The 16,394-nt window shown below is 54.8% G+C and overlaps 1 protein-coding gene across 2 annotated transcripts in view; it reads right to left on the reverse strand.

Annotated features, from left to right (window-relative positions):
- The window catches only part of FBN3 (fibrillin 3), a 52,355-nt gene that overhangs the window by 15,930 nt on the left and 20,031 nt on the right, over positions 1 to 16,394 (reverse strand). For both annotated transcript variants that reach the window (XM_044255424.1, XM_044255425.1), the window contains 14 exons: positions 15,027 to 15,149; positions 14,703 to 14,825; positions 14,144 to 14,269; positions 13,914 to 14,036; positions 12,881 to 13,003; positions 12,633 to 12,794; positions 11,660 to 11,728; positions 10,749 to 10,874; positions 6,078 to 6,203; positions 5,540 to 5,689; positions 3,059 to 3,130; positions 957 to 1,082; positions 555 to 680; positions 125 to 250 (listed from right to left, as the gene is read on the reverse strand). In XM_044255424.1, coding sequence (XP_044111359.1) covers positions 125 to 250; positions 555 to 680; positions 957 to 1,082; positions 3,059 to 3,130; positions 5,540 to 5,689; positions 6,078 to 6,203; positions 10,749 to 10,874; positions 11,660 to 11,728; positions 12,633 to 12,794; positions 12,881 to 13,003; positions 13,914 to 14,036; positions 14,144 to 14,269; positions 14,703 to 14,825; positions 15,027 to 15,149 — 1,701 coding nt within the window. The remainder of the gene's footprint in view (positions 1 to 124; positions 251 to 554; positions 681 to 956; positions 1,083 to 3,058; positions 3,131 to 5,539; positions 5,690 to 6,077; positions 6,204 to 10,748; positions 10,875 to 11,659; positions 11,729 to 12,632; positions 12,795 to 12,880; positions 13,004 to 13,913; positions 14,037 to 14,143; positions 14,270 to 14,702; positions 14,826 to 15,026; positions 15,150 to 16,394) is intronic.

Genomic DNA, 16,394 nt, shown 5'->3' on the forward strand with positions numbered 1-16,394 from the left:
GGTTTGTCTGTGAACCAGGTGGGTGAAGGCGCAGACCTCACCCCAGGGCAGCAGACTTGTGGCCGCCACCCCAGCCTCACCTGGCAGCCTCGCTCTCCAGGAGGAAGTGGCAAGGGACTCTCACCTGTGCACAGGGTCTGGTCCGCCGAGGCCCGGAAGCCGCGGTGGCAGAGGCACATGTAGCTGCCCTCTGTGTCTATGCAGTCACCATGGCTACAGACATCTGGGATCTCCTGACACTCGTTCCGTCCTGGGGGAGGGCAGGCAGTGTGGGGTCCCCAGAACCCCTCCTCTGCATGCATGCATGTGTACACACACACACACACACACACACAGAGTTTGCTGAGCCCTCATGCACCATGACGGGGAAGCCACCCATTCAAGCTGCTGCCAGCACCAGGCTCCCGTTCCACCTCCCCCCCCCCATTAACAGGTGCTCGGCATCCCTGCCACCCTGTGGCACAGCCCGTAGAACCATGCCCTACTCAGGTCACTCTGTCCCATACCCCACACCCTCAGCCCCCACCCTGCACCCCGCTGGGGTCCCCGCTCACCCACGCAAGCCCCGCCGGGTGACAGCTTGTACCCTCGGGCACACACGCAGCGGTAGCTGCCGGGGATATTGACGCAGTTGGCGTTCTGCTGGCAGGGGCCCGCCCCGACGGCACACTCATTCCTGTCTGCGGAACACAGCCAACGGGGCGGAGTGCAGGAGGAGGCCTGCCTGCTGGAATCCAGCCCCGCACCCTGCCCCAGGCTTCAGAGCGGGGACTCCCTCTGGGAGGGGCAGGAACCCGAAGGAGAGCGGTGATGTGGGATGGAGGCCCCTCACAGGCATAAGCCCCATTCTACAGAAAGGGAAACTGAGGCTTATGGCACTTAAATGACACGTCCGGAGCGCACGCGGTGGGGAAGCAGCCTCCCACCCAGGGCTGGGGAGGTCTGGCAGGTGGCACCTTCGCAGACCAGCAGCACGCCGTCGTAGCGGAAGCCGGCGGGGCACTCGCACCGGAAGCTCCCGATCTGGTTGATGCAGATGCCACCGGCGCAGAGGGCGGGGATCTCCCCACACTCGTCGATGTCTGGGGAGGGCGCCAGCTGTCAGGGGCAGCCCAGCCCCAGGGAGCATCCGGAGGGGCCCTGAGTCAGGCCCCTCCCCGCTCACGCCCCCCACCCCTTACCCCACACGGTCTGGCCACCTCCTTCCAACCCTCAGCCCAGAACCAAGGATTCTGCAGTGGCCCAAATCCCTCTGCCACCAGAGAGAGAGCAGGATGCGGGACCAAGAGCAGGAGGTGCGTGTGTCTCCTGACTGAAAACCCACCTGCTGCGGCCCAGCAAGGCTGCCTGTGCCTCCTGGGGGGTCACACCATGGCATGCCTCGAGGGCACGCAGCTCAGTGAGGGAAGCCGATGCGAGAACCTGTACCATACAACCCCAGGGGTGTGAAATGCCCACAAGAGGGAATCCACAGGCACAGAGAAGAGAACCGCGGATGCCGGGGGCTGGGGGAGGACAGAACGGGGAGTGACCGCTCACGGGGAGGTTTTTTTGTTTGGTTTTTTTTTGGTGTGATGAAGATATTTGAACCTAGATCCTGGTGCTGGCTGCACCCCTCTGTGAAGACACGGGGAAGCCCAGAACTGTACTTGAGCTGGGCCAAGTGTGAGATATATGAGTTAAATCCCACTGAAGCTGTTATGTATACAGTTGTCACTTAAACAGTGCAGGTTCAAACCACAAGGGGACACTGATTCAGGAGTGTTTAGTTTTTATAGAAACGCAGTACTTTCCTCCTGCTTTTCTTAATAAGGTTTTCTGGATCCTGGCTTACTTTATTATAGAAATGCAGCATCTTATACACACGTGTGAAATAAGCATTAATCTGCTATTTACCCTATCAGTAAGGCTTCCGGTCAGGCAGACTATTAGCTGGGTGATGGGGGAGTAAAGCGTTACATGTGGAGATTTGACTGCACTGGCTTTGATGCCCCTTCCCCTCGCGCTGCTCAAGGGTCAACTGTAGGAAAAAGGAACTCAGTGCCCATCCACAGGGGGACGGGCTCGTGAAGGGGGACGGGTCCACCCACGGAATGCCACAAAGCAGGGCCAGAGGAGCCGCACCACCTGCCCAGGGCTCCACTACTCGTGGCTGGCTGACAAAAGGTGAGTGGCTGACCACTCTGTAGGGCATTCTAGAATTATAACATCTCTCACTCCCCAGAAAACATTGCCGTACGTTTTCAGTGGGGACCACTACGTATACCGAAAAGCAAGAAGAAGGATCTAGAAACCCCCGGGGGCCATACGGCATGGGAACTGTGGGAGTGTGAAGGGGACTTTGGTTTGACAACAGTCACTGCACCTGCCGTGTTCTGATTGTTTCAAATAAGGAGGACACCTCCATGGGGTGAAAACGGCTGGACATGGGTTCGTCAGTTCGACTCTGCACAGCTAAAATGTGGCACATGGGGATTGGACTGTACAGAACCTTGTGTAGTCAGAACAGAAGTGTTCTGACCCTGCTACAACATGGATAAACCTTAGGGACATTGTGGAACCTTAGGGACAGAAACCAGACCCAGAAGGATGCATCCTGTAGGACCCCACTCCCAGGAAGTCCCCGGAGTCGTCCTGTCCCCAGAGACAGAGAGGAGATGGTGGGAGCTGGAGCTGGGGCTGGGGCAGGGGCTGGGGAGTCCGTGCTTCATGGGGACAGAGTCTCTGTTGGGGCAAATGGAAAGTTCTGGAGACACAGAGTGGGGGTGTTTGCATGACAATGTGTGCTTCACGTCCCTGAGCTGTGCACTAAACAATGGTTAAGGTGGTAAATATCGTGTTGTGTTTTACCAGAATTTTAAAAAATGAGTAACAACTTGATAAAAATACTTTTTTTTCCCCCTCTCAAATAAAGGGTAGTGTTTGGCAACAGGATTCCTGGCCTGGTCTGGGGAGTTGGAAGTGCGGGAGCATGGGGTGAGCGTGCGTGGAAGGGAGAGGTCAGGGCTCTGGGGACAGAGGAACGTGAGGCTCTGGGCGGGGGGCCACGGTCACTCACCGAGGGGCTTCCCTGTGTGGATGTCAATGACGAAGCCGGGGGCCTGGTGTCCGCACAGGAGCTGGTAGTCCACTGGGCAAAGGAGAACGGGGCAGAGGATGTTGGAGCTGCAGGTTCCCAGGGAGGACACCTCCTCTTCCTGATCCCCTGCATTGCCTCCTCCAACCCCTGCAGCCCAGCCCACATCTGGCCTCCCGATAACTAGTCCCTCTTCCTCCCTGTGCTTTGACCGGCACTGGAAGGGCAACGGGCAGCGGTCAACCTGGCAGTGTGATCTTCCAACAAAGAGACGCAGAGAATGTGGCCTCGCTCATCTCTTCCCTGCACGAGTGCCGCCACCCATGCCCCGCTGTCCTCCCCAGAATAGGTAGACTCCTCAGTTTGGACCTCAAGACCTTCCCCTCTGGCCCTACGACTCCAGCAGTAACTCCTGCCCTCCTATCACACTGATTTCATCACACACCAGGAGATGCCCGACTCTGCCGTGCCATCCTAACTTCGCAGATGCCGTTCCCTTTGCTGTTCCCTAGCAAAGCCCACTTCAGCCTTGAGGACTCAGGGCAGCCCACAGGGAAGGCTCCCTGGGTCTCCCTGCTCACCTACCATGCTGGCACCGGACAGCTGATGGCACTGTCCTTGGGCTCCCCTCCCCCCGCCCCCACCGGGGCAGCGCAGTGTCCCCTTGTCACCTTTCACCAGGGGCCTGCCCTGGTTCCCACTCACTCTTCCGTCTGCATCATGATGAGAATGGACCCCTGGCGTGGACTCCTGCCTTGTCAGAATCTACCTGCAGCTCAGTTTCAGGTGTGTGAGATCCGGGTAGATACCCAAGTCCCAGCATCCAACTTAAGGGTGACTTTTGATCTGTCTTGACAATCTCCTGACCAGAGTTGGCAGTTTGCAGCTTCCCCCGTAGCCTGCACAAGCCTGGGTCTGCCCAATCTTGTTTCCTAGAACCCGGAACATGTGCACCTTCCCAGAAGTGCCCAGTAACCCATCCCCTCTCCATCGCCCTGCCCTGGACGGACATTCACTGTCCCCCAAGTTCGTGTCCACCTAGAACCCCTGAGTGTGACTGTTTGGGGAAACAGGGTTCTTGCAGATGGAATCAAGATAAGATGAGGCCATCCTGGGAGTGGCTCAGTGGTTAAGCCTCTGCCTTCGGCTCAGGTCATGATCTCAAGGTCCTGGGATCGAGGCCTGCATCAGGCTCTCTGCTTAGTGGGGAGCCTGCCTCCCCCTTTCTCTCTCCCTGCTTATGATCTCTCTCTCTCTCTCTGTCAAATAAATAAATAAAATTAAATTAAATTTAAAAAGATGTCATCATCCTGGATCACGGTGGGCCCAGAATGCAAAGCCTGATGGCCTTATAAGAAAAGGAGAGACACGCTTAGCCTCGGAGCTAAGAAGCCATGTGAGGGTGAAAGCAGAGATGGGGACAGACACAAAGGATGCCCAGAGCCCCCCAGAAGCTGGAAGAAGCAAAGACAGATTCGAACCTAGGGCGTCTGGAGGGGGCATGGCCCCCTCCGACACCTGACACCTTGGCTTCTGACTTCCAGTCTTCAGAACTGGGAGAAAATGAATTTCTGGGTTTTTGAAGCCACAAAGTCTGTGGTCATTTGTTGCTGCAGCCCTAGGAAACCACCTGTCTTAGCCAGCGTGGGCTGCGTGGTGCTGGTGGCGGCGGCTGGGGGTGGGGGTTTGCCAAAGCAGCAGACATGTATTTCGGACAGTTCCGGAGGCTGGGAGTCCAAGAATTCAGAGTCTGGTGAGAGCCACCTCCTGGTTCACACTGGCTGTTTTCCCACTCTGTCCTCATGTGGTGGAGATCATCTGCTTTCCCTGTCTGCTCCTCCCATTCAGGAGGACTCCCCCTGCAGGACCCAATCCCCTCCCCCAGGCCTCACCTCCTAACACCACCGGACTGGAGATCTGGGCTCGAACATACGAATTTGGGGGACACATTCAGCCCCCAGAACTAATGCTTTAACCTCCTCATTGCCCACTTTCACTGCCCTCCTCTTTGGCTCTTTCTGATACCTGGGCCAGCTGCCAGATCATTCTGTTAGCTCTCATTCCAGCTGCTAGCGTGGTCGGGGGCTGAATGCTGCCTCCAGGCCTTTGCTCATGCTGTTCCCTGCCCGGAACCCCCTTCTTCATTGCAACCAACATTTTAGCAGTCCTCACCAGAGCTTCCCTGAGTCTGCCCCCTTCCCCTGCTCAAGGATCTTTACCACAAATACAGGCTTCACTGACCCATTCTGAATTCCCCAAATGTGCAAAACAGAAGGAAGGATGCTTTGCTCACCCTAAGAGTGATGATTTCCATGCACCAACTAGGACATAACTGAAACTCTTCAGCCCTCATCAGAGTAATGTAGGATGAGGGCTAATCTGGGTGCCCTAAGCAGGGTGTGCCCCCTTAAATATTGCACTAACAAGGACCAAGCTGGAAAGAAGGTGGGGGAGGGTACTCACAGCTGGCAGGAGCGGGGCAGGCCTCGCAGGGTCTGTTCCAGGCCTGGCCAATGTTGTACGAGCAGCAGCACATCTTCCGGGTAACGTTAAAGGCCAGCTCATTTCCACACGTGCCATTATAGTGCCGGAAGCAGATGCTCTTCCTCATGTCTGCAGTTGGGTTAGGAAGAGGGGTGTGGATGAAAGATAACCGAGCCAGAGGAAGAGAGAGCCAGAGAGCTGAGAACTCATTCATAGATCCATTTGAAAATAACTGGCTTGATGTCTCTCCCCCAAGACACATGAGGTGCCATTTATAGTCTAGTTTTTTGGGGCAGTGCACAACCTGAACAACCATACATGGTAGCCTTGAGCCCCCAAGTCCTGCATCTTCTTCTCTGCTGCTGACCAGCCACTCATACACTCACCCTCCATCTCTCTATTCCCCTAAACACACCTCTGTGCACTCTTTCAAAGCATGGGGACTCCAAGAAGTCCCTCCCACACCCAAGTGTTTTTCCCACAACTATCTAGTCTCCCCAGTCATCACATTTTATACCCATGCAGTTGTTGCCACCATTGACTTGCAGGTACTCCGAGGGGCAGACACAGGTGTAGTTCCCCAGGGTGTTGTAGCAGGTACCGGGGCCACAGATGTCCGAGTGTGCAGAGCATTCGTCGATGTCTGCAGGGGAGGAAGGGGGAGCATCCCCGAGTTGTTTATATAACCCCACCTCGGATCTGGATCTGATGGAGCCACTTCATCATGGGCTTGAACTTGGTTTCAAGATTAGCTTAAATGGTGCAGGTATCTTAGTGATATGGGGAGACCCAATATGGCAGTAAGTGTGGGGGGGCGAGTTTACTGTGCTCTCACTTCAATTAAGCTAGTAAGGAAAAAATAACACCTGAGCCCATGAGTCAATCACATGATCACCAAGAATGGGGCAGCCGTGTGCTTCCTAATGAGAGGTGACAGGAAGCAAGCACCCCATGCATGCATCAAGTATTTTTGGAAAAAAAGGACTCTTAGTCTGATCAGTTTTCTAATCCAGGAGCAGCAGATTTTTCAAAAAGCAGAGAGTAAACTTTTTTGTTTTGCAAGCCAAACAGCGGTCTCTGACCATTCACTCTACACCTGCGGTATGAGAAGAGCCACAGATAATAGGTAAAGAAATCAGCATGGTGGGGTGCCTGGGTGGCTCAGTTGGTTGAATGTCTGCCTCGGCTCAGGTCCTGATTCAGGGTCCTGGGATCGAGCCCTGCATCGGGCTCTCTGCTCACTGAGGAGCCTGCTTTCCCCTCCGACCCCCTGCTAGTGCTCTCTCAAATAAAGAAATAAAATCGAAAGAAAAAGGAAAGAAAGGGAGGGAGGGGTATCAGCATGCCCGCGTTCCAATAACACTCAATTTTTGAAACTTGAAATGTGAATTTCGTGTACTTTTCACATACTGCAAAATACTATTCTTCTCTTGATTTTCTCCAACCATTTAAAAAATGTAAAAAGCATTCTTAGCTAGTAGGCTGTGCACAAACAGGCGGTGGAAATACCAGCACGCTAGGAGTGGCGTCCTCAAAGAGGGCAGAGTGAGGAACGCCAGCCCCCATTCCTCCACAAAATCTACTGAGCTGGCAAAAACTGTTGAAATCAACTTTTGCAGAACTCTGGAATCCAGCCGAAAACTCACAACCATGGAATGTGATGCGTAAGATAGCCTAAAGGATGCACAAGACAAAGGAGCGCCTGGCTGGGTCCGTGGGTAGAGAGGGTGACGCCTGATCTTGGGGTTGTGAGTTCGAGTCCCACGTGGGGTGTAGAGATGACTTAAAAACAACAAAGTCTTTAAAAAAAATCCACAGAATTGGGGCACCTGAGTGGTTCAGTGGGTTAAGCCTCTGCCTTCGGCTCAGGTCATGATCCCAGGGTCCTGGGATCGAGCCCCGCATCAGGCTCTGTGCTCAGCAGGGAGCCTGCTTCTCTTCCTCTCTCTCTCTGCCTGCCTCTCTGCCTACTTGTGATCTCTCTCTGTCAAATAAATAAATAAAATCTTTATTAAAAAAATCCACAGAACAAAACCTGTTAGGGCTAATTAACATGCGAGGCCAAAATAATTGCGGCAGATAAAACCAACACACAAGTATCAACCTTATTCCTGTATCATGTCAGTGAGAAATCGAAGAGGAAACTCTGGAAAATTCTGCTTCTAATCGCATCCAAAAAATTAAATACCTAGGAATAAGTTTCACCAGAGAGGTGCACGAGTCAAACACTGAAAACCAGAAAAGATCACCACGAAAAGAAAAATTTTAAAAAGACCTACAGAAATGGAAAGACCCCGTGTCCAAGGGTCAGAAGATTTGACACTGTTGAGCGGGGAGTAGTTGCCAAAGCAATCTCCAGTATCAATGCAAGCCCCTCGAAATCCCAATGACTTCTGCCGAAATTGAAGAGCTTACCCTGAATTCATATGGAATTGCAGGGGATACCCAAAACCATCTTGAAGAAGGAAAAATGAAGTTGGGAGGGTTCACATGTCCTAATCTTGAAACTTACCAAGCTCCTGTAATCAGGACAATGGGGCACTGGCTCAAGAGTAGACATATAAATCCATAGAATAGAACTGAGAGTCCAGAAATTAACCACTTGTCATGTGATTTAGGGGAGCTCAGGAGAGCCAAGACCATTCAATGGGGGGAAGATGATTCTCTTTCACAAGGTGTGTGGGGACAGCTGGAAATCACATGCAAAAGAAGGAAGCTGGATCCCTCCCTGACACCATATGCAAAAGTTAAGTCCCAAGAAGTAGGGGTCCTAAATATAAGAGCTAAAATGATAAAGCTCTTAGAAAAAGGCGTAACTGCAAGACATTGCCTGTATTTGGCAATGGATTCTAGGTAACACCAAATGCACAGCTGTGGAAGAAAGAAAAAAACCCAGATAAATAGGGCCTCATCAGAATTAAAGCCTGTTGTGCATCAAAGGACACCATCAAGAAAGTGAAAAGCCAACTACAGAATGGGAGAAACTATTTGCAAGTCAGAGGTCTGATAAGGATCTTTTTTTTTTTTTAAGATTTTATTTATTTGAGAGAGAGAGCATGGGATGAGCAGAGGGGAAGGCTAGAGGGAGAGGGAGAAGCAGGCTCCCTGCCCACTGCAGAACTTGAGCCCAGCCTCCAGTCTGGGATCATGACCTGAGCTGAAGATAGAGCCACCCAGGTCCCAGAATATATAAAGAGCTCTCACAATCCAACAACGAAAAGACAAACAACCCTATATAAAAATGGGCAGAAGGCGTGAACAGATACTACTCTAAAGATATATGAATGACTAACAAGCACATGAAAAGATGCTCATTAGTCATTAGTCATCAGGGGACTGCAGATCAAAACCACAATGAGATGCCACTTCACACCCCCTAGACAGTATAACTCTGAGCAACGGAAAATACCGGTGTTGATGAGGATGTGAGGAAACTGGGACCCTTGCACATTGCTGGTGAGCACGTAAAATGCTTAGCTACTGCAGAAAACAGTTTGGCAATTCCTCACCCAAAACAGAAGAGTCAACAGAATCACATACAACCCAGCGATTCCAAGAGTGAGACCTACATTCGACAAGGACCAGCTACAGCTACAGAACATGCCCAAGGCAAAATGAAGACCAGGGCTTCCTTGTTGGAGATAGAATGAAGAATTCTCAAGAAATTCTCATGAAGAATTTCAAGATGGCAAGAGCAAAGCATTAAACCAAGTGTGGGCCCTTCGGAGAACAGCTTCCTGTGCTACTGCACAAGTCCCATCCCTTGAGTCTGACTGCTGGGAAGGGCTGCCCTCAAGCACAATGCTAGTCCTGCAAGGCTGCACATCCAAGGTCAACATTCAGGTTCAAGTCTGCTGGCCCTGTGATCTTTATTTTTTGATAGGACCTTTTTAAAAAAAATATTTTATTTATTTGAGAGAGAGAGAGAATGAGTAGGGGGAGGGGCAGAGGAAGAGGGAGAGGGAGAAGCAAACTTCCCGCTGAGCAGGGAGCCTGATGCGGGACTCCATGCCAGGACCCTGAGATCATAACCTGAGCCAAAGGCAAACATTTAACTGACGGAGCGACCCAGGCAAGCTACCCGGGGCATTTCTCTTTCTCCCTTGATATCCTAAGGGATGCGGGAGGTAGAGAGGAATGAAGTGTATTTCAAGTATCTGGGTTCTGATTCTTGAAGGTGTGACAGCTTCCACCTCCATGTACAATGGAAATCGGTGCGTTGATCTTAGATTTCTCCCTTCCTTCCCCATTTCCTTGAGTTTCTAAACAGCACTGCTCTGAGAAAGAAGATACATATCCTGTCCTTGTGCGCTGGTGTTGGTGTCTGGCTGCATGTAGGGGTTCAATCGATATTGTTGAAACGGAGAGACAGAATGAATTGGTGGATGGGTGGACAGACAGATGGATACACAGAAGGAAGGATGGATGAATAGGTAGATGGGCAGATGGACGGATGGATGGATGGATGGATGGATGGATGGAGGGATGGATGGATGGATGGACAGATGAGTGTGGATGGATGGATACAGGGATGGATGGGTGATGGACGGATGGGTGGATGGACAGACAGACTTGGTATACTGTATTGGAAGAGCTCAGACTCAAGGACCAGGATATTTGGGTTTCCCTCACTTACTAGCTGGTGCGTCTGGACAAGTCACTTATCTCCCTGAGCCTTAGTTTCTGCATCTGAAAAATGGGATCATAAAAGGAACACGCCCTCATGGGGCTGCTGTGGTGAATGAACAGGTGACAACGGCAGATGCTCGGTGCGGGGGTGACACGCACAGACTCCAGGTACCTGCTGGCTGTTACTAGGATGCACTTAGCAGAGCAGGAAGGAGGCAGTCGAGGCACTGCTTGAAGGAACAGTGTGGCTGCTCCCTCTGCGTCTGTCCCTTCCCACTCCCAGCACTGGGCCTCCGTCAGCTTTTGCCCCAAGGAGGGAGGGCATCGCTGCTATAGCAAACCCAGGCCGTTTCTGAGTGGGTAGGAAGTCAGACGGAGGCAGCAGAGCAGAGAGCAGCTAGAAGGATCCCAGGAAGCCTTCCCCGCCATTCCGATGCCCCCCCACCCCCGCCACCAGCAGCAAGGCAGGTGAGCTGGCCCCTAGGGGCATTTCAGGACCCAGCACCTGAGGACAGATGTGCAGCTAGGGAGGAAGGCCGGGGGTGGGGCGCATACTCACCCTCACAGGTGCGGGTGTCCCCATTGAGGTGGTAGCCAGGGGGGCATGTGCATCCAAAGCTGCCAAACGTGTTGCCACAGTCGCCCCCCTGGCACAGCCCAGGCAGCTCCTGGCACTCGTCAATGTCTGTCGGGGAGTGAGGGAGCCGTGCTTGGAAGCGAAGCCCAAGCAGAGGCCTCTGGGGACGCCGATGCCCTGCCCTGGGCTCTCCGGGGGGCCCAAGGAGAGCCGACCTGCTTCTTCGAGAATGCCTGAGAGCCATTGGCTCTCTGGAGGGTTCAGGCCAGGGCTGATCTTGGAGGCTTCACCTCGACTGTTTTGGGCCAGTGTCACCCCCTTTCTCTTCACCCCCTTTCTCTTCATTTCTTAGTCCGTCCGTCCGTCCATCCATCCATCCATCCATCACCTGGTTCCTCCTCTCCAATCTTATCACCCCGTGTACATAAAAGGATGGAGGGATGAGGGGCACCTGGCTGGCTGGTTGGTAGAGCAGGGACTCCTGATCTCAGGGACATGGGTTCAAGCCCCACTTTGGACGTCAAGCTTACTTTAAAAAAAGAATGTTTGCATGCGTGGAGGGATGGGCCACTGGGTAGGGCACCACTGGATAGGAAGATGGATGGATGCATAGAAAAAGTAGTGCCTGAAGAAGCAAGTAGGTCGATGACAAGATGGATGGATGGATGGACGGACGGATGGACAGATGGATGGACGGTGGATGGGCCCACAGACCAACAGCTGGAAGAAGGGGTGGATTAAAAAGAAATCACCACGAACTAGAACAGTTTAGTATCACAGCCTGGCCTTCAGGCAGGAAGGGCTGGGGCCCCTACGGCCGCGCTTTGGTGAAGCTGTTGTGAGACGGAGGTCGAGCAGCGGGTACGTGGCTGGATGGTCTGCCAGGAACTCACCTTCCAGGATGACGGTGACGGGGTTGGGCCGGAAGCCCTCGCCCCCCGGGCACAAGGTTCTGTACTCGGCTGCAAGGGAAACAGGCGCTTCTGAGGGGCAGAGTCCAGAGGGGGCAGGGGACTTGGGGTCCTGGAGGGCCCTGCACCCCGCTACTACACCAACTACAACCCCTGACCTCCTCGGCCTTTTGCAGCCAAGAGACCCTGGTCAATCGGGAGGATGGGCTGTGTGTGTGTGTGTGTGTGTGTGTGTATGTGTGTAAATATATTCACATCTAACATGTGAACCGATGAACTGTGTGCTAGTGGCTGAGCGTGGAGAGAGGAAATGTTTTCTGACCCCAAAGCAGACCAGTGCGACTGCAAATTTCCCCGTTGAAAGAAAGACCATGGACATCACGGACACACAGACACACACACAGAGACATACTCACACACCTGAACAGGTGGACAGGCGTGTGAACCTGAGGCCTTTGCACATGTTATTCCCACTGCATCACATACCCTCCCTCCTGCTCTGCTTGGAAAACTCCTACTCATCCTTCAAAACCTCATTTAAGCCCCTTATCCTGGGAAGGCTTCCCTTACCCTCTTCCTCTCCACGGGCATCACTGAGCCTCAAACAAACCCTTAGAATTGCTCTACTCCCACAGCCCAGGGACCACTGGTTTATGGGTGTGGGGCAGTGTGCAGGGCTGTGGCTCATCCTTCCCTGGGTCCCCAGCCCCTTGCACAGGACAGAGAGGAACTTCCATTGTTTGCTGCTGGGTGGAGAAAACGAGTGAAGGGAAACAGAAATTTGCAGGAAGGGATGGCATCGAGAAAGAGGCACAGCCAATGAACTGTCAAGAATGTGCTGTGTGACCCAGGACAGCCCCTTTCCCTCTCCGGTTCTCAGGGTCCCTCCCGTAGCAAAGGTGACTCCCCGAGTCCTGGGGCGTGCTCGCCTGTGTCCCCCCGCCCAGGGACTCACTGGTGTTGGCCATCGGGCACAGTTCACAGGGGTTGCCCCAGGCCCACCCCAGGGAGCAGCAGCAGGACGCGCGGCTGACGCCGGCCCCGACCTCCGCCGTGCAGGAGATGCCGCCGTCACCCCGGTCGTGCGTGTCCAGGAAGCAGTTCCCGACCCGGGTGTCTGAACAGGCAGAAAGGGGCAGTTAGCGAGTGGTACGCCCAGCTCACCTGCCGTGAGAGCCCCAGGCGGAGCCGAGGCTTACTCACCCACACAGCCCACCCCGCTGGGGTTCAGCTCAAAATCCTGGGGGCAGCGGCAGAGGTAGCTTCCAGGGGTGTTGACACACAGGCCATTGATGCAGTTCACGGGGTCTGCGCACTCATTGACATCTGTGGAGTAGGGGGGCACTGTCAGCGGGGAGCCCTCCCCTTGACCCCCGTCCCTCCTGCCTTCCTCCTGGGAAGCTAAAACCCTCAGTGTCAGACGTGGGGCTGTGGGGCCAGGCCACGTCCTCCCTTGGGGAGAAAGCCCGAGGGGACAGCAGCCTGCGGGGGCTGCTCTGCCCTGTCCAACCCCCTCTCCTCCTGGCTCTGTTCCACTTGGCAGAGGTTTGCCCCTAGAAAGTTCCCTGTGCCCTGGCTTCCGTGCCGCTATTGTACAAAGCCAACATTTAAAACATGTTTTCAAACCAGGGGTTGGAAGACTCTTATCTGGGGGCCAAATCCAGCCCCCTGCCTGTTCATGTAAATAAAGTTTTATTGGCACACACCCATGCCCACGCATTTACATACTGCCTGTATCTGCTTCGAGGTACAGGGCCTCTGAGGAGCTGTGACAAGGACTGTATGGCTGGAAAGCCACGGATTTCCTAGCTAGTCCTTTGCTGGAAGAGTTTGCTGAGCCCCATGTAAATAAAGTTTTATTGGCACACATCCATGCCCGCTCATTTACATACTGCCTGTATCTGCTTCGAGGTACAGGCAGTATGTAAAGGAGCTGTGACAAGGACTGTATGTCTGGAAAGCCATGGATTTCCTAGCTAATCCTTTGCTGGAAGAGTTTGCTGAGCCCCGTTTTAAGCACAACAGTAAGAGACCATTCTGACGACTGCAGTGGAGGGAGCACGCCTTTGTTCCTTCACTGCATTCATTCAGATGAGAGAAGACAGGTCGATGGGAACAGGAATCAGTGGGGGCAGTGAGACAAGCCCCCCGCAGAACAGGACATTCGAGAAGGTCTGAGGGCAGGGGTCGGTGAGCCCAGCACCTGTGCACACCCGCAGCCCGGTTGACCCCACACCTGTGCAGTTGCCCCCGCTGCGGTCCAGCTCATAGCCCCCACTGCAGGCACAGCGGAACATTCCAGGCAGGTTCTCGCAGCTCCCGAACATGCAGAGGTTCCCGAGAACGCACTCGTCCACATCTGTGGGGGCCCCAGGTCAGCCCGCTTCTCCCGGCAGCCTGCTCCTGGTGCCCTGCTCGCCGGGACCCGCCTGCTGCGTCCCCCAGCCCGGCAGCCCCAGGCCTCACCCCGGCAGGCGCGGAGGTCCTCTGTGGGGCTGAAGCCCACCTCACACTCGCAGCGGTACCCGCCCGGGGCATTGAGGCACTGCCCGTTCTCGCAGAGGTCCACGTCCTCAGCACACTCGTCCCTGTCTGCGGGACCCCGAGAGGCAGAGGGCTGGGGGCCAGCGGGCCGGGACCCGCACGGGGGGGGGCAGATGGCCCCAGTCAAACCCTCTGTGGTCACCCAGGGCTCCGGGGAGCAGGCAAGCCACTCTGGGAACTCGGACCCCGGCTCAGGGAAACAGGGGACGTGGTGACATAGGACCCGGGTGGGGGGTCCGGGGAAGGAAGCGAGTGTTCCTGTCCCCACACCCCGAAGGCTCCGTGTGTCCAGAGTCCAGGGGAGAAGACAGCGCCCCGTGCTGTTGGGCCGGGTGTGTGGCCCCGTGGGCTGAAGGCACGTCCTCTCCAGCACCCCAGCATGTGGTGTGGGCGGTGGATCGGGAAGCCCGCTGACCACGGTGACCCCCTTGGAATCCAGCCCTCATGGCTGTCCCTCTCGGGCCTCCCGTCCCGCTCTCACCTTCACAGGAGAAGCCGTCCCCGCTGAAGCCGCGGTGGCAGACGCAGCGGTAGGAGCCGGGAGCGTTCAGACAGTAGGCTCTGGGGCTGCACCGATGCTCCCGGAAGGAACACTCATCCAGGTCTGCACGACACGGAGCCCAGAGCCCGGAGCCCCAAAGTGTGCGTATTGGGGGGCTGCAGCGAGGCAGACCCTCCGATCTCGGCCCTGACCAGCCCCCACAGACACCCCCTGGCCCAGCCACCCCTGCTCTGCACCCTTCCCCCACCTGCCCCCGACCTACCTCTACTGCTCTGCCCAGACCGCCTGCCCCCAGGCACTCACCGTGACATGCGAAGCCGTCCCCCACCCAGCCTGGCAGACACCTGCAGCTGAAACTCCCAGGGACGTTGAAGCAGGAAGCGTGGCTGTCACAGCTGTGTCCCCCAAGCTCACACTCGTCCACGTCTGCGAGGAGAGGAAAAAGGTCACGGGAGGGTCAGGAGTGGAAGCAGGGCACCAGGGCACAGCACCCCCACAAGGCCCGGGGCCTAGGGTTAGGGCCTCAGGTGCAGAGTGGGAAGACAGTGCAGCGGTGGGGGGGAAAGCAAGGACCCTCCTGGGGGAGGGCTGGCCCAGAAAGCCCCCGCCACTCCAGTAGCTTCCACCTTCACCCAGAGCCCAAAAGAAAAACCCTAATGCCTAAAAGGTATGACTCCCAACAGCCCTGCAGTAGTTTGAAATAGCAATAAGAGAGACTTAGCCTAGACCTTAAGAGTAACCGTCCTAACGCGTATGTCCTTGTTCTCGAGCAGGCTTCCCTCTAAACCAGTCTCCAATCCGCAGCCAAGTCTGCAGTCTGCCTCGCCCTTCTACCCTCTGCAGCGTCCCCCCACCGCCTGCGTGAGCTACTGGGTACTGGTCATTTCTTTAAACCCTCTGCACTGTTACTTAGGCGAATGGATTTTAAAAGCTAATTTTAGGGACGCCGAGGTGGCTCAGTTGGTTAAGCAGCTGCCTTCGGCTCAGGTCATGATCCCAGCGTCCTGGGATCGAGTCCCACATCGGGCTCCTTGCTCAGCAGGGAGCCTGCTTCTGCCTCTGCCTGTGCCTGCCACTCTGTCTGCCTGTGCTCGCTCGCTCTCTCTCCCTCTCTCTCTCTGATAAATAAATAAAAAATCTTAAAAAAAAAAAAAGCTAATTTTACATCGACCACGGTCTCTACAAAGTCATGGGCTTGATGCCGTTTTGTAACGTGGGACTCTAACACGCGTTCAGATAACCGCATAACTGTGTATTTGTATTTGTATCCTCCAAAAAGGTACATTCAAGTCCTGACTCCTGGAACCAATGAACTGGACCCTTATTTGGAAATGTAACAAGTTAGGATGGGGTCCTCCTGGACCGTGGGGACCCTTATCCAATGACCAGCATCCTTGTAAGAGGGAAATTTGGACCCAGACGCAGACAGAGCCCAGGTGAAGACAGACAGAGTGGAGTGACATATTTACGGGCCGAGAAACATCGAGGACTGACCACCACCAGAAGGCTGCAGAGGCGCAGGACAGATCCTCCCTTAGACCCCCCAAGGAAGGAACCGCCCCTGCGCGCACACGGACTGCAGATTTCTGGCCCCCGGGACCGTTCTCGAGGGAGAATACACCGGGCTGGGATGAAACTGTGACAGCAGCGCAAGGCGCCCGAACCAAGGAC

Source organism: Neovison vison, chromosome 6 (genome assembly GCF_020171115.1).
Source record: "Neovison vison isolate M4711 chromosome 6, ASM_NN_V1, whole genome shotgun sequence".
Classification (NCBI taxonomy): domain Eukaryota; kingdom Metazoa; phylum Chordata; class Mammalia; order Carnivora; family Mustelidae; genus Neogale; species Neogale vison.